General features: G+C 46.2%; 1 protein-coding gene across 7 annotated transcripts in view; it reads right to left on the reverse strand.

Moving 5' to 3' along the window:
* The window catches only part of CAMSAP1 (calmodulin regulated spectrin associated protein 1), a 52,689-nt gene extending 35,342 nt beyond the window's left edge, over positions 1–17,347 (reverse strand). For 2 of the 7 annotated variants that reach the window (XM_084821185.1, XM_084821183.1), the window contains exons 1-2: positions 16,932–17,347; positions 14,677–14,839 (exon numbers count right to left, since the gene is read on the reverse strand). In XM_084821185.1, coding sequence (XP_084677311.1) covers positions 14,677–14,839 — 163 coding nt within the window. In that variant the 5' untranslated portion in view covers positions 16,932–17,347. Of the gene's footprint in view, positions 1–14,676; positions 14,840–15,342; positions 15,404–16,931 lie in introns of those variants that run through there. The other 5 variants (XM_084821186.1, XM_084821184.1, XM_084821182.1 and 2 more) reach the window with 4 other exon arrangements.
* Between the last annotated feature and the right edge of the window lie 10,021 nt (positions 17,348–27,368).

Below are 27,368 nucleotides of genomic sequence, written 5' to 3' on the forward strand. Positions count from 1 at the left end.
TGAAAGAGACAGGAAGCATCTAGCCCATATCAGTACCCCTCTAGAAGTTTTTCCGGAAGATACACAATACACATGTCACTGAAATACATGGATGTCTCAGTGTGAAACAGAACCAATAGGTAATGACAGCGAAACTGAAGATGCCCCAACAACCTCAGCAGAAAAGAAATGAACTCTGTTAACATAGATGAGTGGTTGTCAGCATATCATGCACAGTTCTTGGGGTTGCTCAAATTTATTAGCATGTTAACTGTTTTCAGTACCTTAGGGGAGGGGGTGTTTCTTGAATTTAAACAATGTAAGGGAAGTACATGCTATTGTCTTCACATTTTTACAAGTATTCCAATAAAAAATTCTACATAATGTAACATTTAAACCACATTAAGCGTACTCTAATGTTTCCCCCTCAGATATTTCAGGTCAAATACTTGTGGTGTATTGGGACAAATATCAACATGGGGTACTTTTTTTAGCTTTGTGTTTACTAACAAGTAAAATAAACATGCAAAATTAGATCTCTCTAGGGCAGGAGTGGGCAACTTGCAGCCTTCTAAATGTTTTGCTCTACTGCTCCAATCAGCTCTAGCCAATGCTTTGGGATAATGGGAACATTACCCTAGGGCAAAAGAACAGTTTCTTATAGAAACTGAAACTTTTCTTATGCAAATGACCCTATATAAATTAACCTAATTTACATTGGAAAATTTTCTGAGAATTTGTTTTCCAGAAAATTTTCCAATTCAACCAACATCACTGGTTGCAATAAACCAGGCACAGCTGTGCAGGATTCTTTTTTTGCAGGGTGGAGGAAGGAGAACAGAACTACTAGGAGCCAACATAAAGGCAAGCACTGGAACAAAAAGTCTTCTTAAAAATGTTGATGCCCCAGACTAGTAGATTAGCTTATCTGGACCATATTGTACAACAGAATGTATTTAAGGCCTCATTTTACCATATTAGAAAAGTAAAGGAGTCTCACTAAGTCATTTGATATATTTCACTTAAAAATAACTTCAAGGTTAAGTAGCTCAGAAGTTTTTACAACTTTACAGAATAAGCTGTGAACAGCATCCCATGTAAAAACAAAAATACAAGTGAAGACTGTAGACTAGGTTCCACCCAATAGGAGGGAGGCAATCAGACTGAGTATTTTGATTTGTTATTTTCAAAATGACTGAAAATGTTCCAAAAATGCACTTCAGCTTACAATTGCATGAAGCATTAGAAGAGGGGAGCCTTGTCCTAATTTCATGCAATGTGTTCAGACTTCTGGCAAGAGTGATCTGCCCTGTCCCTGGCAGTCTGCTGAGTGGGAAGGAAGAGGCAGAGAGATAAAAGGAGTGATCACCCACTTGGGCTCTGGCTGTACCCACCACTGGCTTCAGCCCTGCCCACCACCAAGATGTAGCCCCCTTCAGATTACCTGCAAGGGAATGTAGCCATTGACAGAGAAAGGGTTGCCCATTCCTGCATTAGAACTATAGAAATCAAATATTCTCTCACATATAAACAGGAACTCTGCACAGATTTGAAGGTGGGTCTGCCAAATTTAACTGTGTTACACAGCACTGGTCACTCTTTTCCTTTAATAATGAACCATGGCATAGAACTAATTCATACCACCCAATAGCCAAAGCTCTCTGGGCAGTTTACAAAGATTAAAAGCCTTAAAATACAGTATTATGCATAAAAGAAAATCCAAACACTATCCCATAACCTGATTAAAAACCTATCATATGCTGCCAAATGCCTGGGGGTAGAGGAAGGCAACAAAAAGATAATGGGGCATGAGGCATGCCCTGCTGGGGAGTTTGTTCCATAACTGGGGGGCCGCCACCAAGAAGACGCTCTCCGTTGTTGCCACCTTTCAAGCCTCCCTCAGTGGAAGCAGCTGGAGAAGGGCACAATGTAAGGGTAGGTTCATGCTAGGAGAAGTGCTCCATCAGGTATTGTAGTCCTGAGCCATGTAAAGCTGTATAGGTCAAAACCAGTACCCTGAATTGGGCTCGGAAACATCCAGGCACCCAGTGCAAGTGGGCCAGAATCAGCATCATATGTTTGGAGCTTCTTGTTCCTGTTATCAATCTGGCCACCGAATTTTGCACAAGATGCAGCTTCTGAACTACCTTCAAGGGCAGCCCAATGCAAAGCACATAGATTACTGCAAACCTGGAGGTTACCAGAGTTTAGACAACTGAAGCCTGGTTATCCCTGTCCAGATAGGGACATAGCTAGTCCACCAACCAAAGCTGGTAGAAGGAACACCATGCCACTGAGGCATATTCGTAGTGACAAAGATAGTTCCAGGAAAATCCCCAAGCTACAAACCTACTCCTTCAGGGGTGTGCAACTCCATCCAGAACAAGTTGAACATCCACCATCAGGTCAGAAGAACCACCCACTAACAGCACCTCGGTCTTGTCTGGATTGATCTTCAGTTCATTAGCCCTCATTCAGTCCATTGTCACAGCTAAGCACTGATCTAGCACATCCACAGCCTCACCAGATGAAGACGAAAAGGAAATAGAGCTGTCTCTCATCAGCGTACTGATGACAACACAATCCAAAACTCTGGATGACCCCCAATCAGAGGTTTCATGTAGAGGTTAAAGAGCATGGGGGATAAAACCAACCGCTGTGGAACCCCATACTGGAGAGTCCATGGGGCTGAGCAATATTCCCCAAGCATCACCTTCTGGAGGCGACCATCCAAGTTGGAGCGAAACCAGTGCAATGTAGTACCTGTGGGAGAGCCGCCATCCAGGAAGAGGGAGTGCCTGCTGCTGCTGCGGCCACCACCACCGCTCTTCCTGGGGGCTTCTGCCTGGCAGACTGCCACTCCCTGCAGGACCAGGCCCCCAGGTACCGAGCCAGCTGCTGCTGACTGTCGCCACCTGTTCCTCCTGGAGGGACCATATAAGCTGGCTGGCTGAGGTGGCCTGGGAGAGCCAGTACCTGTAGGAGACCCACCATCCAGGAATAGGGAGTGCCGGCTGCTTGCTGCTGCTGACTGTCGCCCTGTTCCTCCTGAAGGGAGGTGGCTGGCTGGCTGGCTGGCTGGCTGGCTGGCTGAGGTGGCCTGGGAGAGCCAGTATTGATAAAGGGGATGTTTTGTTTTGATTTTTGTTTAACGGTTGGTGGGGGGTGGTTTGCGGGGGGGTTGTGTTTTTAGGAGTGGGTAGCCTGCCTGATAGGTAGAAGCAAGGAGGCATGTGTCCACCTGATGGAGGCAGTGGGGGGATTGGGGGCCAGGCTATACACAGGCTGGGTGGCAGGCGCTGGCAGAGCGCTAGGGGCAGGCCATGCCAGGTAAGGGGAACAAAGGAGAGATGTGTAATATCTCTCCCCCGAACAGGGTTTGAACTGCACCATGGTTTAATCTGCGGTTACGAGCCCTGAAACAGGAGGTGAGACAGCTAGAGCACTGGTGGCGGAAGCCTCACTCCAAAGACGATCAGACATGGGCTAGCGCTGTATTTTCAGCCTATCATGTGGCGATGAAGGCAGTGAAAAAGGAATACTATGCTGGCTCTATCGCGTCCGCAGGGTGCTGTCCCAGGAGGCTGTTCCAAGTGGTCCTCACCAAGTGGTCCGGAGCCTGGTCAGTCCAGTTGCCCTGGAACCGCTGGAGCATTCTAAGGCCTCCTGTGAGGCCTTGGCAAGGCACTTTGCAGATAAAATTGATCGGATTAGGAGTGTTATTCCGTGCGCTGTGGATACAGGTAATGAGCGAGAGGCAGCCTGTGGCAAACCAGTTTTGTGGGATTGGTTCCAGATTCTTCCTTCTGATGAAGTGGACAAGGTGCTTTCATCTGTAAAGCTGACCACCTGCTTACTTGATCCTTGCTCATTTTGGCTCATTATGAGCTGCAGAGAGATCACTGAGCGGGTGGTGGCAATGCAGTTGAAGGCACACTTGGAAGAAGCCGATTATCTAGATCCATTTCAGTCGGGCTTCAGGCCTAGGCATGGGACAGAAACGGCCTTGGTCGCCTTAGTGGATGATATGAGGAGGGCTCTGGATAGGGGTGAATGCTCCTTGTTCTCCTCGAACTCTCAGCGGCTTTTGATACACTTGACCATGGTATTCTCTTGGACTGCCTAGAGAGGATGGGCACTGGAGACATTGTATTACGGTGATTCTGGTCCTTCCTCTCCAACAGGTACCAGAGGGTAGCACTGGGAGAGGAGGTTTCGGACCCGTGGCTGCTCAAGTGTGGGGTGCCACAGGGTTCCATCCTCTCCCCGACGCTATTTAACATCTCTGTAAAGCCACTGGGGGCTATCATCAGGAGGTCTGGGGTGCGGTGTCATCACTATGAGGATGACACGCAGCTCTGCCTCTTGTTCAAATCTTCACCAGGGTTGGCCGTGGAATCCCTGTCAAAATGTCTGGAGATGGTGAGTGGCTGGATGGGGAGGAATAAGCTGAAGCTGAATCCTACAAGACCGAGGTACTTCTGGTGGGAGACAAGAGTAGGTTGGGGAATGTTCACCTGGTGTTGAATGGGGTAGCCTGGGGGTCATTTTAGACTCCCAGCTGTCAATGGAGGTGTCAGCTGTGAGCCGGACAGCGCTGTACCAACTCCATCTGATACGGCGGCTGCGCCCCTACCTTTCTGACCATCTGCTCCCATCTGTAGTACATGCCCTGGTCTCCTCTCATCTAGACTACTGTAATGCGCTCTACATGGGGTTACCCTTGAAGACAGTTCGGAAGCTGCAGCTGGTACAGAACGCGGCGGCTCGCCTGATTAAAGGCAGCCGCCGGCGAGATCACATCACTCCAGTGCTGAAGGAGTTGCACTGGTGACCAGTTGTTTTCCGGGCCAAATGCAAGGTGTTGGTTTTGACCTTTAAAACCCTATGCGGTTCTGGCCCAGCATACCTCAAGGAGCGCCTTCAGCGACACCAGACAGGCCGCTTAACAACATCAGCCTCGGATGGCCTCCTCTCTGTCCCATCAGCGAGGACAGCTAAGCTGGTGAGGACAAGGGCCTTCTCTCTGGTGGCCCCCACTCTGTGGATCTCCCTCCCTAGGGAACTCCGCCATGCCCCCTCTTTAATGAGCTTCCGCCACGCACTGAAAACTTGGTTATTCAGGCAGGCATTTGGGGTGGGTTAGGGTATCTTTAAATAATGTTTTAATGTATAATTTTACTGTTTTAAATTGTACCATCGTACATCGCCCAGAGTGGCTGGGTGACCGGCCAGATGGGCGATTAAGAAATTTAATAAATAAATAAAATGTAGTGTTTCCCATACCCAACTCAGACAATTGTTCCAGAAGGATGCCATGGTCGATAGTATTGAGAGCTGCCATGAGATCAAGGAGAACCAACACTCTCTCCAACTCTCTCCCGAAATACAGGCAACCAAGGCTGTTTCTGTGCCAAAACCTGGCCTGAAGCCCGACTGAAATGGATCCAGATAATCGGTCTCATCCAAGAGCATCTGGAGCTGGTTGGCAACCACCTACTCAAGGATCTTGCCCAGAAAAGGAACATTCGCCACTGGCCTAAAGTTTTTATAAGCCAAGAGGGAAACCTCAATATGGAAGAGGTTTCATGAATGTGTTCAAGTATCTTGTCAATGTCCTTGAGCTGTACCAACTGAAACTCACTCAAGAAACCAGGACAAGGCTGTGCTCTGGATACCTCACCTGATCAACATGCTGTAACATTGTGGAGTCAAAGTCCCAGCAGATGCAAGAGATTTTATCTTGGATAAAAGAGATGGATGCAAGAGTAACCCCAGACTACGAACCTGACCTTTCAAAGGGAGTGCAATCACATCCAGAAAAGGCAGTAAGCCTATCTCCTCGACTTGAGAACCACTTACCCACAGGGCCTGTCTTGCCAGGATTAACAGCTTCAGTTTACTAACCCTTATACAGCCCATCACGGAGTCTAGGATGCAGGACTTCCACAGATTCACTTGATTCTGATGACACACAGCTCTATATCTCCCTGTGACATCAGCATACTGATGGCACTGTGCTCCAAATCCCCCAATGATCACTCCCAGCAGGTTCATATAGATGTTAAACAACATTCAGAGCAAAATACTACCCTGTGGAACCCAACAGCTCAATTACCAAGGAGCCGAGAAATACCCATCCAATGTTACTCTCTGAAATTGAATCTGCAGATAGGACTAGAACCATTATAAAACAGTATCTTCACTGCCCAACTGACGGAGGGAGTCCAGGATGATACCATGGTACCATGGCTAATGGTATCAAAAGCTAATGAGAGATCGATCAGAATTAACAGAGTCACACACACCCTTCTCCCTCTTGTGATAAAGGTCATCCATCAGGGCGACCAAGGCTGATTCAGTCCTATAACAAGGCCGAAACACAGCTTGAAATGGATCTAGATACTACATAAACAATATCAGCAGCTAAAAAAATATTTACATTATAATAATCCCTGGTGCTTCCCAGGCAGTTGTTTTGTTATTATTTACTAAATTTATGTGTCACTTCCCACAGCAAAAGAAGTCTTGAAGCAACTTACACACAAAGAGAAAAACATGATTAATATAACAGGGGGAAACCCAAAATCAATATACGCCAAAATCCACACAATACCACCAATAAAAATGCCATAAAATCATACTATGAAAAGTGTTCATCCACAAATACACAAAATCTCCCTCCACTCACAGCCTAGAATGCCCACCACAAAAGCAGCCTACAACAATTGGGCCAAACACACTAGCCTCAGTCAACCCCAAACTAGCCCCAGTCAACAACCTGGCTGCCAAATTCTGTATTAGCAGCAGTTTCCGAACTGTCTTCAAAGACAGCCCAATGTATTGCTGTAATCTAACCTAGAGGTTACCTGAGTATAGACCACCGATGCTAGGCTTACCCCAGCCAGATAGAGTTGCAATTGGGCTACCAGCCAAAGCTGATAGAAGGCACTGACAATAATGTATCAAGGAGTACCCCCAAGCTGCGCAGGGTGCGTGACGCCATCCAGACAGAGGAACCACCCACCAGCACAGAGTTGCATATCATCAGCATACTGATGACGTGCCCCCAAATGCCAGATGAACCCACACACAGTTTCATGTAGATGTTAAACACGGGGGATAGAATCAAACCCCCGTGGAACCCCATGGAGCCAAGACATACCCGCATGCACCACGTTCTGGAAATGATCATCCGGGTAGGAGTGGAAGCAGTGCAAAGCAGTGCCCTCAACTCAGACAGCCATTCCAGAAGGAAACCATGACTGATGGTATCAAACATTGCCAAAAGATCAAGGATTATCAACAGGAACACAGTCCCCATTTCCCTCCCAGCTTAGGTCATCATACAGGGAAACCAAGGCTGCCTCAGTTCCAAAACCAGGCCTAAACTATGACTGAAATGGATCCATAAAATTAGTCAAGGTTACCTGGATCTGGTCAGCAACCATCTGATCAAGGACCTTGCCCAGGAAAGGGTTCTCTGCAACCAACTGAAAATTGTTCGGATCTTCCAGATCCAGGCACGGCTTCCTAAGGAGCGGTCTTAGGTCTTACTGGTGCCTCTTCCAAGTGACCCTGGACCACTCCCTCTCATATAGAGGCATTTATCACCTCCCTAGCCCAAGCAGCTGTCAATTCCCTGCTAGATTTCACCAGCCACAAAGAACAAGGATCCAACATGTAAGTGATGACATGAACCCATCCAAGCGTCTTGTCCACAACCTTGAGCTGTACAAACTGAAATTTATCCAATAATACTGGACCAGAGAGTGCTCTGGACACCTCATGAGACCGATCTGCCAAAACAGTGGAGTCAATGTCCCAACAGATGCAAGCAATTTTATTTTTTAAAACATATAAAGCAAAAAGGTCATTAGGAATAAACACACAACACAGCAGTTAAGAGCGATCGAATAAGTGCTTAACCCTTTAGTAATACAAGCTAGATAAAAAATGGATTCTGTATTTAATTTAATGTTATTTTTTTTTCAGCCGCCTCAGCCTCAAGTAATACACGCACACACGGTTTACACTGCAATATTTTGTTTGGGGGCCCATTTATTATATTACTTATTTTACAATTTATACCCTACTAAACATGTGAAAAGAAAATCCGATGCTGTAAAGAACAATATTGTTTAGGAACCTGGAATGTCAGATCAATGAATCAAGGTAAGCTGGAGGTGGTCAAACATGAGATGGCAAGATTGAACATCGACATCTTGGGAATCAGCGAACTCAAATGGACAGGCATGGGCGAATTTAATTCAGGTGACCATCATATCTACTACTGTGGGCAAGAATCCCTTAGAAGAAATGGGAGTAGCACTCATAGTCAACAAAAGGGTGGGAAAAGCAGTACTGGGGTACAATCTTAAAAATGATAGAATGATCTCAGTACGAATCCAAGGCAAACCATTCAACATCACAGTAATTCAAGTCTATGCCCCAACCACTGAGGCCGAAGAAGCTGAGGTTGATCGGTTCTATGAAGACCTACAACACCTTCTAGAACTAGCACCAAAAAAAGATGTCATCTTCATCATAGGGGATTGGAATGCTAAAGTAGGAAGTCAAGAAATCACCGGGATAACAGGCAGGCATGGCCTTGGTGTACAAAATGAAGCAGGACAAAAGCTAATAGAGTTTTGCCAAGAGAACATGCTGATCATAGCAAACACTCTTTTCCAACAGCACAAGAGGCGACTCTACACATGGACGTCGCCAGATGGTCAATATCGAAATCAGATTGATTATGTCCTTTGCAGCCAAAGATGGAGAAGCTCCATACAGTCAGTAAAAACAAGACCTGGAGCTGACTGTGGCTCAGATCATGAGCTGCTTCTTGCAAAATTTCGGCTTAAATTGAAGAACGTCGGGAAAACCACTAAACCGTTCAGGTATGACCTAAATCATATCCCTGATGAATATACAGTGGAGGTGAGGAATAGATTTCAGGGATTAGACCTGATAGACAGAGTGCCTGAGGAACTATGGACGGAGGTCCGTAACACTGTTCAGGAGGCAGCAACGAAATCCGTCCCAAAGAAAAAGAAATGCAAGAAAGCCAAGTGGCTGTCTGATGAGGCTTTACAAGTAGCTCACGAAAGAAGGGAAGCGAAAAGCAAAGGAGAAAGGGGAAGATATACCCAACTGAATGCAGAGTTCCAGAGAATAGCAAGGAGAGACAAGAAGGCCTTCTTAAATGAACAATGCAAAGAAATCGAGGAAAACAACAGAATGGGAAAGACTAGAGATCTCTTCAAGAAAATTGGAGATCTCAAGGGAACGTTTTGTGCAAAGACGGGCATGATAAAGGACAAAGAAGGCAGGGACCTCACAGAAGCAGATGAGATTAAGAAGAGGTGGCAAGAATACACAGAAGAACTATACAGGAAAGATCTGAATGTCCCTGATAGCCATGATAGTGCGGTCACTGAACTTGAGCCGGACATCCTCGAGAGTGAAGTCAAGTGGGCCTTAGGAAGCATTAGTAACAACAAAGCTAGCGGAGATGACAGTATTCCAGCCGAGCTATTTAAAATCCTAAAAGATGATGCTGTTAAAGTGCTGCATTCAATATGCCAACAAATCTGGAACACTCAACAGTGGCCACAAGACTGGAAAAGGTCAGTTTACATTCCACTTCCAAAGAAGGGCAACGCCAAAGAGTGTTCAAACTACCGCACAATTGCGCTCATTTCACATGCCAGCAAGGTGATGCTCAAAATCCTACAAGCTAGGCTTCAGCAGTATGCGAACCGAGAACTACCGGAAGTACAAGCTGGGTTTCGAAGAGGCAGAGGAACTAGAGATCAAATCGCCAACATTCGCTGCATCATGGAGAAAGCAAGAGAATTCCAGAAAAACATCCATTTCTGCTTCATTGACTACGCTAAAGCCTTTGATTGTGTGGATCACAACAAACTGTGGCAAATTCTTAAAGTGATGGGAGTACCAGACCACCTTACCTGTCTCCTGAGAAACCTGTACGAGGGTCAAGAAGCAACAGTAAGAACCAGACATGGAACAACCGATTGGTTCAAAATTGGGAAAGGAGTACGACAAGGCTGCATATTGTCACCCTGCTTATTTAACTTATATGCAGAGTACATCATGAGAAATGCCGGGTTGGATGAATCAGAGGTCGGAATTAAGATTGCTGGGAGAATTATCAACAACCTCCGATATGCAGACGATACCACCCTAATGGCAGAAAGCGAAGAGGATCTCAAGAGCCTCTTGTTGAGGGTGAAAGAGGAGAGTGCAAAAGCTGGTTTGAAACTCAACATTAAAAAAACTAAGATCATGTCATCTGGCCCTATCACTTCCTGGCATATAGAAGGGGAAGAAATGGAAGCAGTGACAGATTTTACTTTCTTGGGCTCCAAGATCACCGCAGACGGTGACTGTAGCCATGAAATTAAAAGACGCTTGCTCCTTGGGAGGAAAGCTATGGCCAACCTAGACAGCATAGTAAGAAGCAGAGACATCACCTTGCGGACAAAGGTCCGTCTAATCAAAGCTATGGTTTTCCCAGTAGTAATGTATGGCTGTGAGAGCTGGACTATAAGGAAGGCTGAGCGCCAAAGAATTGATGCTTTCGAACTGTGGTGCTGGAGAAGACTCTTACAAGTCCCCTGGACTGCAAGGAGGTCAAATCAGTCGATCCTAAAGGAAATCAACCCTGAGTGCTCATTGGAAGGACAGAGACTGAAGCTGAAGCTCCAATATTTTGGCCACCTAATGCGAAGAGAAAACTCCCTGGAAAAGACCCTGATGCTGGGAAATACTAAAGGCAAAAGGAGAAGGGGACGGCAGAGGATGAGATGGCTAGATAGCATCACGGATGCAATGAATATGAACTTGAGCACGCTCCGGGAGAGAGTGCAGGACAGGAAGGCCTGGCGTGCTATGGTCCATGGGCTCACGAAGAGTCGGACACGACTGAACGACTGAACAACAACAACAACAAAACATGGTTCCAAGAGCCCTTAAAGTATTTACTAGTGCAGAGCCGTTTCTGCTGATTCCAATAGCCAGAGTTTGGATAGAAAAAGGTGTGTTGCATCAATTCCATGATTCATGCCCGCCTGAATAGCATCCTTTAGCTTCTAGTCACTGAAGACATGATCCTGTTCCTAATGTATATGCTGCCTGGCAAACTATTTTTTATTTCATCTGTTCTGAATTTGCAAATTCGGCTTTGTGGCATGTAATTTAGCATACAACCATTTTAAATCCAAATGCCAGACTATTAAATGTATATCATCTGATGGCCATGCATTATTATGTTCCACTGAACAGATGGGGATTTTAAAGACACAGATTTGATCTAATCATCACCACAACACATACCCTGTAGGTAAGCAACTGTCTCTTTTGTCCCACTGCATCCTGAACATGGTGCTGTCTCACTGCATAATATTTGTACCAATTCATAGCCAAATTTAAAACAGGTAAAATGGTGTGCTGTGATGTTAAAAGCAAGAGAGAGTAAGAAGTAGCATGATCTTGCAAATATCATCTCAGGGAATTGTCAGTTATCCTCTGTTTCACTTCTCCAATCTTCTCCCCCTCTTTCCCTAAAATCATTTTCCCTGTGCAGTATTTCTACATTTCCTGCGCTAGCCCGAGTAATCAGTGTTTAGACTACAATATTGGTCAGCATATTATTCAGGCCAATGTAAGTAATTCCCATGGAAGCAGTCAAATATCATATGACCCCAGTCATATAGGTTTTCTGGTTTTATTCACAGAGTAGAAGCTAAGAGCTTATCACCACAACTCTAAAAAACTATAGGTGTACATTCCACATTTTCCACAAATCTTTAGCTCTACATTACAAGGCTTACAGACAGCACAACAAAGCACTTATTTCCTTCTGTTCGAGTGAAAATTCTGAGGTGCGTTACAAATTTAAAAACGTAAAGCAATACAGACTGCAATAGAAGACAATCAATTAAAGCAAGTTAAAGACTCCATAAAACATAACAGCTAAAACCTAAGTAGTATCGTAGACAAGGCAGCTCAGTTCCTATCTCCCAAAAGACCACGTAATGACGCGAACATGAAGACGCCCCATCAATCTCAGTGGAAGACAGAAGTCTGTTGAAATAGATGAGTGGTTGTCAGCAAATCACACACCGTTCTTTAGGTTGCTGAAATTTATTAGTGTCAACAGTTTTCAGTACCTTTGCTTTTTTCTTGAATTTAAACAAAGGGAAATACATGCAATTATAGTCTTTAAATTTTTACAACTATTCCAATAAAAAAATTCTACATAACGTAACATCTAAATCACATTAAGTGTGCTTTAATCCCCCCCAAAAAAAAACATTCATGTCAAATATTTGTGGTGTATTGGGACAAAAAAATGGCATGGGGTACTTCTTTTAGCTTTGTGTTTACTAAATACAAGTAAAATAAACATACTCAATTAGATCTCTGTAGGGCAGGAGTGGGCAACTTGTAGCCCTCTAGATGTTTTGGCTTATGGCAGCTCTAGCCAGCATACCCAATTGTAGAAGATGGCCAAACATGTGGAGGGCCACAAGTTGCTCATTCCTGCTCTAGAGCATCAGAAGATTTTTGGATACAAACTGAGCATTCTCCTACGAAAATGTCCCTATATAAATTAGCCTAATTTGCATTGGAAAATTCAAAATTTTCCAGAAAACCCACATCACTGCTACTGATTGCTAAGAAACTGGAAAAAAAATTAACTTTGTCTTATAACACTGTATAACTAAACCAGCCTCTGCAGATTGTGTTTCACAGGAAAGACATCATTACAAAGAAGCATCAAAACCAAAACCAAGGCTGGCTTCAGATACTTAATGAATCTGAAGGAGAGCCTTGCTTGAAGATCACAGTACATAAAAGGAGAGTTCATACGTCTTGAGGCATTTACCAAGACCTTTAGCACTGAACAAGGTTTAGAGATTTCTACCTCCTCAGTCTCACTCCTCTCACCAAGTCCTGCAAAGTCCCTTGCAACACTGAACAGCAGTGCTTTGTATGATGAACAGAAATCATGCCTTGCAAAAAGGCTGGATAAGATGAAGAAGCCTTTTATGCAACTGACATTTTTAGCAAGAGCATTTGTTTTGAGAGAACATTGTCTTATCAGGTATTGTGAGAAGTGATCTAAGCTATTTAATGACAGCAACAAGTAGTTAATTTATAAAGTGAAGCCTCTGGGATTCTGATAACACTGGAATTTAAAGATATTAACATGCTCGTGGTAGATTTCATAGCAGTAAGAAGAATGCAAAGCACAGGAGAATTAGCCTAACCTCTAATTACTGAATTAGTTAACTTATTTTAAATGTAGAACAGAATGACAACCATAATATCAAACAAGTAATTCTAACATTGATCTTGAAAGCAAGTATAAATATGCCTAGAACCTGACTTCACACATGCCCAAGCAGTTCCCATGGAGGTTATAAAACGTAAACACAGGCCATACAACTATTTTGCTCTTCACAAGGTAGAACAATTAGTGGCTGCATATTTTACCAGGCCATTACAATATTTTATATACTGTTTAATCAGACACAAACATTCCAAGAGGCAAATCACAATAACACAGTTTTTAAACTGCAGTTACAGACTGTGCTATGGTAAGAGATATAATTTAACTTTGCTGCTTGTTGAAATTGCAGTATACTTTCAGAAACAGCAGAACTGAACAACAAAAAACTCGATCAAAGCTCTGGATTTAACTACACCATGCCCATTATATTAACAATTCTAGAAGCAAAAGGAAACACTTTAGCTGAAAACAAACAAGCCATGTGATTGCAGGAATACAGGAATTACTTAGCCCTATTACAAAGCAAGCTAGTGTTAATCCATTAAGCATATTAGAGTTTGGCAAATTAGAATTAGATCAAGAGGGCTATCTAATTTTCTGCAAAATTACTACATGGTACATCTTGTTTCGGTTAAAAGTATAATACTAACAAGTAGCCAACAATCGTAACTCAAAGGACAAAAACCAAGAACTCAAAATAGACAAGGATCTACTGCATTGCAAAAGATTCGTTGGCAATGGTGCTTTACAAAAAGAAAAAAACTACTCTGGAAAGGTCCCAATTTAGCACCTTTGTATTAAAAGTGGAGTGTCAAGCAAGCTACTTTCTACAACTTACATCTATTCATGATATACACAGCACACAACATTACACAAAAAAGGATGGATAGTATAGAATGAAAGTGCCTCAGTTAAAATACTGATGAGTGAGATGTTTGTAGTCAACTATATAAAACCACTAGATTGTAATTAATTGGAGATATAAAAACTATCCATCAAAAGGTAGCATCAAGGATCTACATGTTTGCCAAAATGACTCACACAGTAAGGACTTAGAGGCCTGCAAGAGCTCAGTATTGGTAGGTTTATGTTCTGTGTGGGAGAGCACTATTCGGTGAAACAAAAACAACATAGCAGGATTTCATGCACTTGCAACTACAAACCATTCAAAACAATGAAAGGGCTGTACTCTGACAAGGCTCCTGGCAGGTATTTAACATCCTGAAAACATAGGAACAGGCAGGCAGGCAAATCAGTTTGACACACAAATGGTATTTAAAACACAGATAATTTCAAATCCATTTAACATCTGAGGAAGAAAGGCAGCAAAAGCACACATAATAAAGGAATAATCTCCCAATGGGGATGTTTACCGATTCCATAGGCTTTAGCACAGATCCATTGTAGATTAGCAGCTATTTTTGCTCGGGCTGAATCATAGAGTTCCAACGGAATGATCTCAGCTGCACTATCTGTTAGAGCATCCATTTTTCTTCTGGTGCTATCCCCACAAGCACAAACATCAACATCCACCATCTGAAACAAAAATAAAAGAAACCTAGCCTACCACTCATACACAACATACATCTAACACCAAGTGCCAATTCATTAATCTCAGAAACACTGGGGATTTTTTTTTATGCTAGGGTTTGGTCTTACAGCAAAGCTCAGGTTGACCTCCTTTCCCCTTCTAACAGTCAGGCTGTTTGATGCTTTGATATAGACAGATGTTAAAACTTAAGAGAAACAAGGTAAACCTATTATCTCAGCCATACAAGGGAATATAAGGCCACAGGCTATCTTATACAATTCATATTCATCATCATAGGGCTGCTGCAGATATCACTCCCCAGGGTGTTAACAGCCTAACAATACAGACAGGTACCAAGCACTTTACTGAAGGGGGACATCTCCTATCACCTGATTTCCCCAACAATGGAATGGGGATGGTAAGCATAGCATAGCAGAGGAAGAAGGCAACACAAGGCAGCAGCAGCAGGCCTGGAATTTCCCATTCTTGTCATTCGCTGGTCTCTTACCTTCATCCTTCGTCTAAGAAGGATCAGTGTCTGCGTGAGATGAACAGAAGCACCAGACACCCTGAGGCAAGAGGATAAAGGCAGAGGGCAGAATGTAGAAGTCCTTCCACCAGCATCTCCCTTACCCCTTTCACCAGCATATTCCGGTATATGCCAGGATCAAGATGGCAACAGAAAGGCATGTCAACCTACCTTTCCTGGCAGTGTTGCTCCCCAACAAAGGCAACAAAGGACATCCCTTCAGCACCTTCCTCCTCATACATTTCCCTTTTTGCTGTTTCACTATCTTCTTCTAAAATCCTCCCAGCTTCTTTTCAGTTGCCTTCAGCCCCTGCTCCCACCCTACCCAAGAATGTTATATTATTATCATCATCACCCACTCCTCCCCCACACACTTCCCAACGGTCTTAGCCTCTCCCAAATAGATACCCATATCTCCCTTAACAACTCTCATACCAGACCCCCCACCTCTGCTCCACTTCTTACCCCATATCCTCACTTCGAACTGCCCCTCCCCAATCACACACCCAGCTCCCTCTCACATCAGACATCCCCTTCACCCCAATCCAAATCCTGACCCCTCACACACCTCCTACACTTGCCTTCAAATTCCTGCTTCTCAACGTTTTTCAAACCATTTGATTTTAGGACACACAAAAGTAGACTGCATACACAACGCAAGATGACATGAATTGGCTCAGTAATATTATCTTTTAATCCCCCACATTTTCCTACTTTCAACGATACCCACACACACTTAGCGCAATGTTGGTCCCAATCTTTCCCCTCTTCTCTGGGCTGCCCCTCTCCACATTGTTTCAATCCCTGCCCCTCACAGCTAATCCCCTGTCCCAGGCCTCCAATCCCCTTCCCTAAGTGGCCCCATAACTCATATTAATCCACCACACGCACACATATAATATCCTCGTCCACCCATTTCTCCACCTATATCCTCCTACTGCCCCAATAATAGATCCTCAGCTCCTATTATTAATTACAACACACACACACACACACACGGTCAAGATCCCTCACCAGTCTCCTATCCCCCCCATTAGTCACACAATAACTAGGCCGCCCTCCCAATTCTGTCCACCCCATCCCTCACCCACATCCCACTGCTCCCCACTCCCTATCCCCCAACTCCTACTAGTCATAAAGACAATAAATCCAATTCCTACACACAGACCCCTACATACCCTCCCGACACGACCCTAGCCCAGACCTCCTACACACACCCACACCTACACTCCTTGTCCTGTCCACCCCTAGATGCCCCCATGACTCCTCCTAGCCCCATACATAATAGTCACCCGCAGAAAAATATCTAGCCTAGCCGCCCCCTGCTTACACGCCCGTCCCCGCTACACAAGACCCAGCCCCTCATGTACAATAATCAGTCCCCCTCCCCCCCACAAACACCCCAGTCGCCCCCCTCCCCCCAGAGTCCTCCCCCCCAGATGCCAGAGCCCCTCTCCCCCCATACAAACCGTCACGTCACTTCACACACCCCGTCGCTGACAGAGCCAGTTTCAAACCCTCCCCCCCCCCCCGGTGAAACCTGCCGCACTCCTTCCTTCCTCCCTCACCTTTTTTCCCCCAAAGCCGCAACTACCTCAGCATCATCGCCGCCGCGCCGGAGCCCCCGGCGGCCGCGCCCAGGCCCAGGCCCACAAGCCTAGTCGCGGCGGCGGCGGCGGCGGCGTTGCGGGGGAGGCGGAGGGGCGGGCGCCGGAGGGGCGGGGCGCGGCGACGAGCGCGGCGGGGCGCGAGGAGGCGGCCGGGAAGGGAGGAGGCGGCTGGCTGAGGGGGCGGCGGCGCAAGGGGGGGAAGAGAGGGCGACGAGCGCGCCCCCCGTGAGGCTCCGGCGCCTCATAAACAGGGACTTAGAAAAAAATGAGGAGAAACGCGGGCGGGCGGGCGCGCGCTTCCAGGGTGTGTGTGGGGGGGGGGGAGAAAGGAGGGGGCGGGTCGCTTCGCCGACGCCTGGGCGACTTTAATGCGCGCGCGGCGGAGGGGAGGGAAGAGGCTGAGCGCGCACGCGCGCCAGCGTCCGGTCGGCGCCGTTGCTCCTCCTCCTCCTCCTCAAGGAGTCTCGCGCCCAGTCGGCGGTTGGTGCCGTTGCTCCCCCTCCCAAGGAGTCTCGCGCCCGGTCGCGAGCTTTCACGAGCGCATGCGCCACTATGTTATTGTCAGCGGGGGGGGGGTACTGTGGGCGCGCGCTGCGTTGCTCCTCCTCCTCCTCCTCCTCCTCCTCCTCCTCCTCAAGGAGTCTCGCGCCCGGTCGGCGGTTGGTGCCGTTGCTCCCCCTCCCCCTCCCCCTCCCAAGGAGTCTCGCGCCCGGTCGCGAGCTTTCACGAGCGCATGCGCCACTATGTTATTGTCGGCGGAAGGGGGGGGGTGCTGTGGGCGCGCGCTGCATTGCTCTTCCTCCTCCTCCTCCTCCCCCCTCTCCCTTCTCACCCTCCCTTGGCAACTGTCACCTAGGATATGAGACGAACCCGGGAAAGACTGGCGGAGAGAGGGTGGGAAGAAAGCCGCCAGGCTCGCCAATGGGGCTGCGCCGCCCGTCTCTGAGTGACGGCGCTGTGGCTGGAGGCCCGCCCCCCGGGCTGAGTCTTCGGGGGAATATCAGAAGAGCCCTGCTGGATCAGGCCAAGGTCCACCTAGCCCAGCATTCTGTTCATGTGTAGCACTAGCCCGTGGTTTATGTAGCCCATGGTTTGCTCTCCTGCCCAGGGTTTGCCTGGCAGACTAGCAGACTAACTGTGGTTTTGTTTTCTCAGCCCCTGGGTTGTTTGCGTTCCTTAAGAACATGAGAAGAGCCCTGCTGGATCAGGCCAAGGTCCATCTAGCCCAGCATTCTGTTCATGTGTAGCACTAGCCCGTGGTTTATGTAGCCCACGGTTTGCTCTCCTGCCCAGGGTTTGCCTGGCAGACTAGCAGACAAACTGTGGTTTTGTTTTCTCAGCCCCTGGGTTGTTTGCGTTCCTTAAGAACATGAGAAGAGCCCTGCTGGATCAGGCCAAGGTCCACCTAGCCCAGCATTCTGTTCATGTGTAGCACTAGCCCGTGGTTTATGTAGCCCATGGTTTGCTCTCCTGCCCAGGGTTTGCCTGGCAGACTAGCAGACAAACTGTGGTTTTGTTTTCTCAGCCCCTGGGTTGTTTGCGTTCCTTAAGAACATGAGAAGAGCCCTGCTGGATCAGGCCAAGGTCCACCTAGCCCAGCATTCTGTTCATGTGTAGCACTAGCCCGTGGTTTATGTAGCCCACGGTTTGCTCTCCTGCCCAGGGTTTGCCTGGCAGACTAGCAGACAAACTGTGGTTTTGTTTTCTCAGCCCCTGGGTTGTTTGCGTTCCTTAAGAACATGAGAAGAGCCCTGCTGGATCAGGCCAAGGTCCACCTAGCCCAGCATTCTGTTCATGTGTAGCACTAGCCCGTGGTTTATGTAGCCCATGGTTTGCTCTCCTGCCCAGGGTTTGCCTGGCAGACTAGCAGACTAACTGTGGTTTTGTTTTCTCAGCCCCTGGGTTGTTTGCGTTCCTTAAGAACATGAGAAGAGCCCTGCTGGATCAGGCCAAGGTCCATCTAGCCCAGCATTCTGTTCATGTGTAGCACTAGCCCGTGCTTTATGTAGCCCATGGTTTGCTTTCCTGCCCAGGGTTTGTCTGGCAGACTAGCAGACAAACTGTGGTTTTGTTTTCTCAGCCCCTGGGTTGTTTGCGTTCCTTAAGAACATGAGAAGAGCCCTGCTGGATCAGGCCAAGGTCCACCTAGCCCAGCATTCTGTTCATGTGTAGCACTAGCCCGTGGTTTATGTAGCCCATGGTTTGCTCTCCTGCCCAGGGTTTGCCTGGCAGACTAGCAGACTAACTGTGGTTTTGTTTTCTCAGCCCCTGGGTTGTTTGCGTTCCTTAAGAACATGAGAAGAGCCCTGCTGGATCAGGCCAAGGTCCATCTAGCCCAGCATTCTGTTCATGTGTAGCACTAGCCCGTGCTTTATGTAGCCCATGGTTTGCTTTCCTGCCCAGGGTTTGCCTGGCAGACTAGCAGACAAACTGTGGTTTTGTTTTCTCAGCCCCTGGGTTGTTTGCGTTCCTTAAGAACATGAGAAGAGCCCTGCTGGATCAGGCCAAGGTCCACCTAGCCCAGCATTCTGTTCATGTGTAGCACTAGCCCGTGGTTTATGTAGCCCACGGTTTGCTCTCCTGCCCAGGGTTTGCCTGGCAGACTAGCAGACAAACTGTGGTTTTGTTTTCTCAGCCCCTGGGTTGTTTGCGTTCCTTAAGAACATGAGAAGAGCCCTGCTGGATCAGGCCAAGGTCCACCTAGCCCAGCATTCTGTTCATGTGTAGCACTAGCCCGTGGTTTATGTAGCCCATGGTTTGCTCTCCTGCCCAGGGTTTGCCTGGCAGACTAGCAGACAAACTGTGGTTTTGTTTTCTCAGCCCCTGGGTTGTTTGCGTTCCTTAAGAACATGAGAAGAGCCCTGCTGGATCAGGCCAAGGTCCACCTAGCCCAGCATTCTGTTCATGTGTAGCACTAGCCCGTGGTTTATGTAGCCCACGGTTTGCTCTCCTGCCCAGGGTTTGCCTGGCAGACTAGCAGACAAACTGTGGTTTTGTTTTCTCAGCCCCTGGGTTGTTTGCGTTCCTTAAGAACATGAGAAGAGCCCTGCTGGATCAGGCCAAGGTCCACCTAGCCCAGCATTCTGTTCATGTGTAGCACTAGCCCGTGGTTTATGTAGCCCATGGTTTGCTCTCCTGCCCAGGGTTTGCCTGGCAGACTAGCAGACTAACTGTGGTTTTGTTTTCTCAGCCCCTGGGTTGTTTGCGTTCCTTAAGAACATGAGAAGAGCCCTGCTGGATCAGGCCAAGGTCCATCTAGCCCAGCATTCTGTTCATGTGTAGCACTAGCCCGTGCTTTATGTAGCCCATGGTTTGCTTTCCTGCCCAGGGTTTGTCTGGCAGACTAGCAGACAAACTGTGGTTTTGTTTTCTCAGCCCCTGGGTTGTTTGCGTTCCTTAAGAACATGAGAAGAGCCCTGCTGGATCAGGCCAAGGTCCATCTAGCCCAGCATTCTGTTCATGTGTAACACTAGCCCGTGGTTTATGTAGCCCATGGTTTGCTCTCCTGCCCAGGGTTTGCCTGGCAGACTAGCAGACAAACTGTGGTTTTGTTTTCTCAGCCCCTGGGTTGTTTGCGTTCCTTAAGAACATGAGAAGAGCCCTGCTGGATCAGGCCAAGGTCCATCTAGCCCAGCATTCTGTTCATGTGTAGCACTAACCCGTGGTTTATGTAGCCCATGGTTTGCTCTCCTGCCCAGGGTTTGTCTGGCAGACTAGTAGACAAACTGTGGTTTTTGTTTTCTCAATCCTTGTGTTGCTTGCTTTCCTTAAGATCGTAAGAAGAACCCCGCTGGATCAGACCAAGGGTCCTTCAAGCCCAGCATTCTGTTCACACAGTGCTTGTTGACTCACAAGCAGGACACGGATGCACCAGCACCCTCCTGCCCATGTTCCCCAACAATGTGTACATAGGCCAGGGCCAGCTGTACTGTTAGGCAGAGTGAGGCAGTTGCCTCAGGTGGCAGATGCCGGCAGGTGGCATTAAGGTGTTGGAGGAGAGGGCTGTGTGCCATGCGGGCTGCCTTGCACCCCCTAAACTAGTCTGCTGCCTTCAGGTGTGGTAGAGGATGCTGTCCTATCACCAGTGTGGAAGAAAGCTTTAATTGTCAATCTAGTCAGCTTTTGTAAATGGAATGGGACAGGGTGCCGTTTTATTCTTCACCTCAGGCAGCAAAACGTCTTGGGCCGGCCTTGACATAGGCATACTGCCTCTGATACTGGAGGTAGTACATAGCCATCAGGACTAGTAGCCATTGATAGCCTTCTCCAGAAATTTGTCTAACCCTCTTTTAAAGCCATCCAAATTGGTGGCCATCACTACATCTTGTGGTAGTGAATTCCACAGTTTGACTATGTGCTTTGTGAAGAAGTACTTCCTTTTATCTGACCTGAATCTCCCACCTATCATGGGATGACCCTCCTGGGTTCTAGTAGTATGAGAGAGGGAGAAAAATGTCTCCCTATCCACATTCTCTACACCATGCATAATTTGTACACCTCTATCATGTCTCCTGCGAAGAGAAAAGTCCCTGGAAAAGACCCTGATGCTGGGAAAGACTGAAGGCAAAAGGAGAAGGGGACGGCAGAGGATGAGATGGCTAGATAGCATCACCGATGCAATGAATATGGACTTGAGCACACTCTGGGAGCGAGCGCAGGACAGGAAGGCCTGGCGTGCTATGGTCCATGGGGTCACGAAGAGTCGGACACAACTGAACAACAACAACAACAATCATGCCTCCCCTTACTCTCCTTTTTTCCAAGCTAAACAATCCCAGCTGTTGTAACCCCATCCAGCACAGGTTGAATCCCTATTCCCTGATTTGCCTTTGGACTGACCAAAAGCACCTCTACCTTGTCTTGATTAAGCTTCAATTTGTTTGCCCTCATCCAGTCCGTTACTGACATCAGGCACCAATTTAGAATTAGAACAACTTCCTTGGATTTAAATGGAACAGAGAGATAAAGTTGGGTGTCATCAGCATTGTGGTGGTACCAAACCCCCAAGCTCCAGACAATCCTAGCAGTTTCATGTACATATGTTAAATACCATGTTAAATACCAAAGTTATATCCACCAGACCTGTATCAACTGTGGCATCCAGGTCTGCATGGATATGATCATTTTTATCTGCAAAGTGTTGCACAAATTGATCACAACAGGCTATCAAGTGATCCACCTCTTGTGGGGCAGAGTATAACAGGCCACCTGAAAAAGCTCTGCAGGGCGACTGAGCAGACGCAGTGGTGGCAGAGAAGTACAATCTCTTCACCACCCTCCTTGCTACAGGCTTTCAAATGAGCTGTAGCCCATGTTCGATCAGATTTGTTCCAAGTTTTCTGCCACCATTGTGCTAGTCAACTTCCCACTTGTTTCATCACCTGCAGCGCCCTGGAAAATCAGGGAGCTCATTTGGCTCCACTGCATGGGAGAGGATGCTCAAGAGTGATCATGTCAACCACCAGGCCATTTCTCCATTCCAGAGATCATCCAGCGCTTTTACAGAATCGAGATGACAGGGAAATCTCCAAGAGCCATCAGAAAACCATCCAGATCCATCAGTTGGTCCCCCACACCTGCAGAGACTCAGAGTCCCAGCAGGTCTAAACCCAACCTGGTAGTGATCTGTCCATGACAATGGAACTATAGAAAGTTCCTCCAGCCCCAGATCACGATCATCCCCCCTACACAGAAAACCAGATTCAAAGTGTGGCCTGCTGAATGAATGAGGCCAGATACTAATTGGGGCAGACTCATGGCTGCCATAGAGGCCATGAATTCCTGACCCACTCCTGTCAAGGTGACCTTAGCATGTATATTGAAGTCGCCCCAGCACAAGTCTCAGAAACTAGTTACATTTCTATCCAGTGTGTGCTGTTTTCATACATGCAGTATGCAGAGACAAAGATTTTATCCTCACAATAAAAAGGTAAAGGTGTCCCCAACCAGTTGTGTCCGACTCTAGGGTGTGATGCTCATCTCCATTTCTAAGTCGAAGAGCCAGCGCTGTCTGAAGACGCTTCCGTGGTCATGTGGCCGGCATGACTGAACACCAAGGTGCACGGAACGCTGTTACCTTTCCCGCCGAGGCGGTACCTATTTATCTACTTGCAATTTCTTGCTTTCGAACTGCTAGGTTGGCAGGAGCTGGTACTGAAGATGGGTGCTCACTCTGTTACGTGACACTCGGGTCTCGAACTGCTGTCCTGCCGACCTTCCGGTCTGCAGTTCAGCGTCTTAACCACTAAGCCGATTATTTATTTGTTACATTTATATCCCACCTTTTTTCCTCCAAGGAACCCAAGATGGCTTACATGGTCCTCCTCCTCCTCCCCATTTTATCCTCACAACAACCCTGTGAGGTAGGTTGGGCTGAGAGTCGGTGACTGGCCAAAGTCACCCAGTGAGCTTCATGGCTGAGTGGGGACTAGAACCCGAATCTCCTGAGTCCCAGTCCAACACTCCAATTGCTATGCCACACTGGCTGGTTAAGCTGAGAGATAGTGACTAGATCATAAAGCTCACACTTTATGGCTGAGTGGGGATCTGAATCTTGACCTCCCCAGATGCTCTAAATTAGGGGTGGGGAACTTGTACCCTTTCAGATGTTGCTGTACTATAGCTCCTATCGTCCCTGACCATTGGCTGGGCTGATAGGATGCTACAGGTTCTCAACCTCTGACTCTAAACAAAACCTCAAATACGCTACCCAGTTAGAGAAATATTGCATCAATCTGTTGTGTGAGCTATACAGTGTAATCACAAGCAGGTCTACTTGGAAGTAACTCTTACTGTATCCAATGGGGCTGATTCCCTTTATTATAATAGCTTTTGGCAACAAATATATCAGTTCCTCCATTCAATCCAAATTTAGTTGGCCGTGAGGAAAACAGATAGTTCTTAGGAAGTATCGCCTTACAACAGGATAGAATACCTTTTAAAAGATGGCACTTCTTGTGTACACTTTTGTAAGTACCTGTATTGTCTGATGGTTGATTAATTGGAGTCACCTTGGAGTCTATTAAAATGTTTTTCATGGTTTGATCAGATTAATCCATGTAGTGTTGCATCCCTCACTAATAACGACTGAGGAGTTTCCATAGGATCTGGGATATCCTGTGCCACCTCTTGTCATGGACTCATGTTATGACATGGCCTTTGGCAAAGCCTGTCAGAGGATTATATTGCAACCTTGAGGCTTTCTGTTGCTCATGCTATCACCATGCCCTAGTTAGGCCTGAAACTGGGCGATTAATAAGAATGGTGAAGGGCTGGTTGGTTACAATACTACTGAATGTTTGCACTGTTTCATTGGTACAAAAAGAGAGGGAGTGAAAAGATAGTGTTGTGTTCTACTCTGCCGTAAGTTTGGGATGCTTCCAGATGGAGGGCTCCTGATGCTAACAATCAAAAGGCATTGTGCATCTATTTCATCTTTTCCTCTTTAAAATATTTTTTTCTGATAAAAGGAAAGAAAAGAAGTGCTGACAAAGCGCTGGAGAGCTATACACTGAAGACTTCGTTGTCTGGACACCCCCCCCCCCAAATTCCATGAATGAGGCAACGTGATGGTGTAACCAAAGCCTCATCTGGAAGAAAACTATGAGGGCCTTGTGGTATGTTACCCTTCATGAAGGGGGCAAAGGAAAAAGGTCCTCTGAGGGTTATCGGCTGCAGCTGCCTAATGTGAGATTAGCAGACACACGCAAGAGGTCCTTTTCCTTTGCCGCCCCTCAGTTGTGGAATGACCTGCCAGTTGAAATGTGTTTGCTGACCTCTTTGAAGGTTTTTAAGCAGGAATTAAAGACTCTGTTATTCCAGCAGGCAGGCATTTTAATCGTGAGCTTGTCTGGAAGCAATCTAGACGGGAAAATCTAAGGCGCACACAACCATAGGGGCTGCAAGAAATGTTCAACACATCCTTAAGTATGCACAGGTAAACCATGAGACCTGACTAGGACCCCACAGGGAATATACCTAGAATCTGGATCTGTCAAATTAGAAAGTAGAGAGAGAGAGTCATATTTTTCACTTCCTAAAAATAATGCCAGTTTTCCTTCCATCCTGACACATGACACAAGATCCTAAGAAGGCAGAACAGCAAGAAACCTGAAGCTGACCCTCCATAGTTAGCACCTAGACAGGAAACTGAGCAGCAAGGACACAGCTCACCTGGTCACAGTCTTCCCCAGTATGATGCGAAATGTATTGTATTTCTATTTAAAATTATAGTTATTTCCAAATTTGCATCTATATATATATACATCAGCACATGCAAATTTAATGCAAACATGTCCTCTTTAGTCCTTTTTTTGCGGTGATGCATTTTGTTTTTGGAGACAATGTCATTGGTGGCCACCCTACCTATGCATATAGGGGCACCCTGGAATGGACCCTCTAAAACAGACCTTAAAGAGTAGGCTCTTTATTTTTAAATAGCTCTAAGCAGTTTATGGGGAGATTAAAATATATTACAATACAACGTAACATACATCAAAATACATTAAAATATGTCATAATAAATACCAAAAAGCCTGTATAGAAAACGTTTATATAGGCATTAAAACCAAATGCAACACTGTAATTAACAAACTGGGCAGCACAATCACTCAAGGAAGGCCCGGGTAACGAGATGGATCTTTAATTAGCACCTAAAGTATGCCACATTTGTTGCCTCCTGAATACCAGGCGGGAGGGCATTCCACAAGGTGGGTGCCACCACAAAGAAGGCCTGCTTCCAGGTTGCCACCAGATGGCAATCTGCAGGTCTACAACCAGCAAGACTTCCTCTGATGATCTTCCTTTTTTAAATGATTAAGGGTTTTTTGTATAAAACAGTAATAAAACATGTACAGATTATGGGACTCATACAGTATTGGAAAGGAAGTGGTCAATTTCACAGTGCATTATTCCAAAATTCAAGTTGTACAGATGGGGGCTTAGTGTTGCTGGATGTGTATTTGTAAATGCAATAAAGGGATACCATGCTTCCATAAATAAGTCTTGGTTTGCCAATGCTTTGATAAGTCTCGGTCTGTGTGTCAGCCGCTTTTGTAGCAAGAGTCCAGTTGAGGATTTCCAGTTCAACACAATCTCAAATCTGGCAGCTGCAAGAATTATGGTAGTCAAATCCTTGTGTAAAAGATGCTCGTTCTCATCTTTGAAAACTGAGCATAGAAATAAGGCTCCAGAGGCTTTGATTTATTGCCCAGTTATCTGGCATATGGTCAAGAGAAGTTTAGTTTTTGTGAACCGCCCAGAGAGCTTTGGCTATTGGGCGGTATAGAAATGAAATAAATAAATAAATAAGAGAACCTGGTTCCAAAAGTCATTAATTAATGGGTGCAAATGCCACATATGAATTAAGGGGCCAATTTGACTGCATCTCCCCACCCCCCAGCACAAACGTGAGAGGGATTTGTTAAAAATGTGTATTTTAATTGGGGTGAAGCGCCAATGATGGACCACCTTCATAGTGGCTCTTATTTGTGCTGAGATTCTGTGAAAAGGAGGGGTAGACCAAATCCGAGACCACTGGTATTCTGTCACAGTCATGTTCATATCTGATTCTCATGCTAATTTTAGCAGACATGAGTTTCCATAGATGAGATCAACCAACCATTTATATAGTTTGGATACTAGACCTTTCATAAAGCCACTCTGAGGTGGCTCTGCATTTTTAAATATAATTAACAATTGGGGAAGTTGTGTATAAGGGGGCAGCCTATCTACCTTCCTGTTTTGGAGGTGCAGTTACAAGGCGTTAGAACATTCTGGCTGCAAAAGCATCAACTAATTATATTTTCCAAAACTTTAGGCAGACAAGAAGGTTCTGACATGAAGAAATCCCTGTTCCCCCCATCCCAGGAACTGTGTTGGTTTATCTGGTCCTTTGAACTTCTGGTGGTCTAAGGTCAGGTACAAGGGGGAAGGGGAGGGAGGAAGAAATGTTGGTCCATAGTTTCCAAAGTTTAAGTGTTGCTTCATAAAAAGGGGTTTTGATTTTCCCTACCTCAGTCTTAGTGAGCTTCTTAAAGGGAAGTGCTTTTGGTGCAGGAGGGTGCTACTTGTAGTTTCCATAGAAACCCAGAATATACTCATATCATTTCTTATGATGTTTATTCATTGTTTGATCTGGAAAGAAGCACAATATATAACCTTAAGTTGGATATAGCAAACCCACATTTCATTTGGCTGCGATATTGTGCAGCTTTAATCAGTCTAGACTTTTTCCCTTTATTGAGAAATCTCTCTAAAAGTCCTTGCCATTTTTTCCAGTTTACGGTCCACTGGGAGTTCAGAGGGAAGAAGCAGGCTTGTATTTAAGGCAGGTGACAGCAACTGGGGCAACTCTAAAGATTCAGGGTACTGCTCAAAAAGATCCAGGGCCCATGC

This window comes from Heloderma suspectum, chromosome 14 (assembly GCF_057233095.1).
Source record: "Heloderma suspectum isolate Gila_16-S chromosome 14, 16-S_ref, whole genome shotgun sequence".
Lineage (NCBI taxonomy): Eukaryota > Metazoa > Chordata > Lepidosauria > Squamata > Helodermatidae > Heloderma > Heloderma suspectum.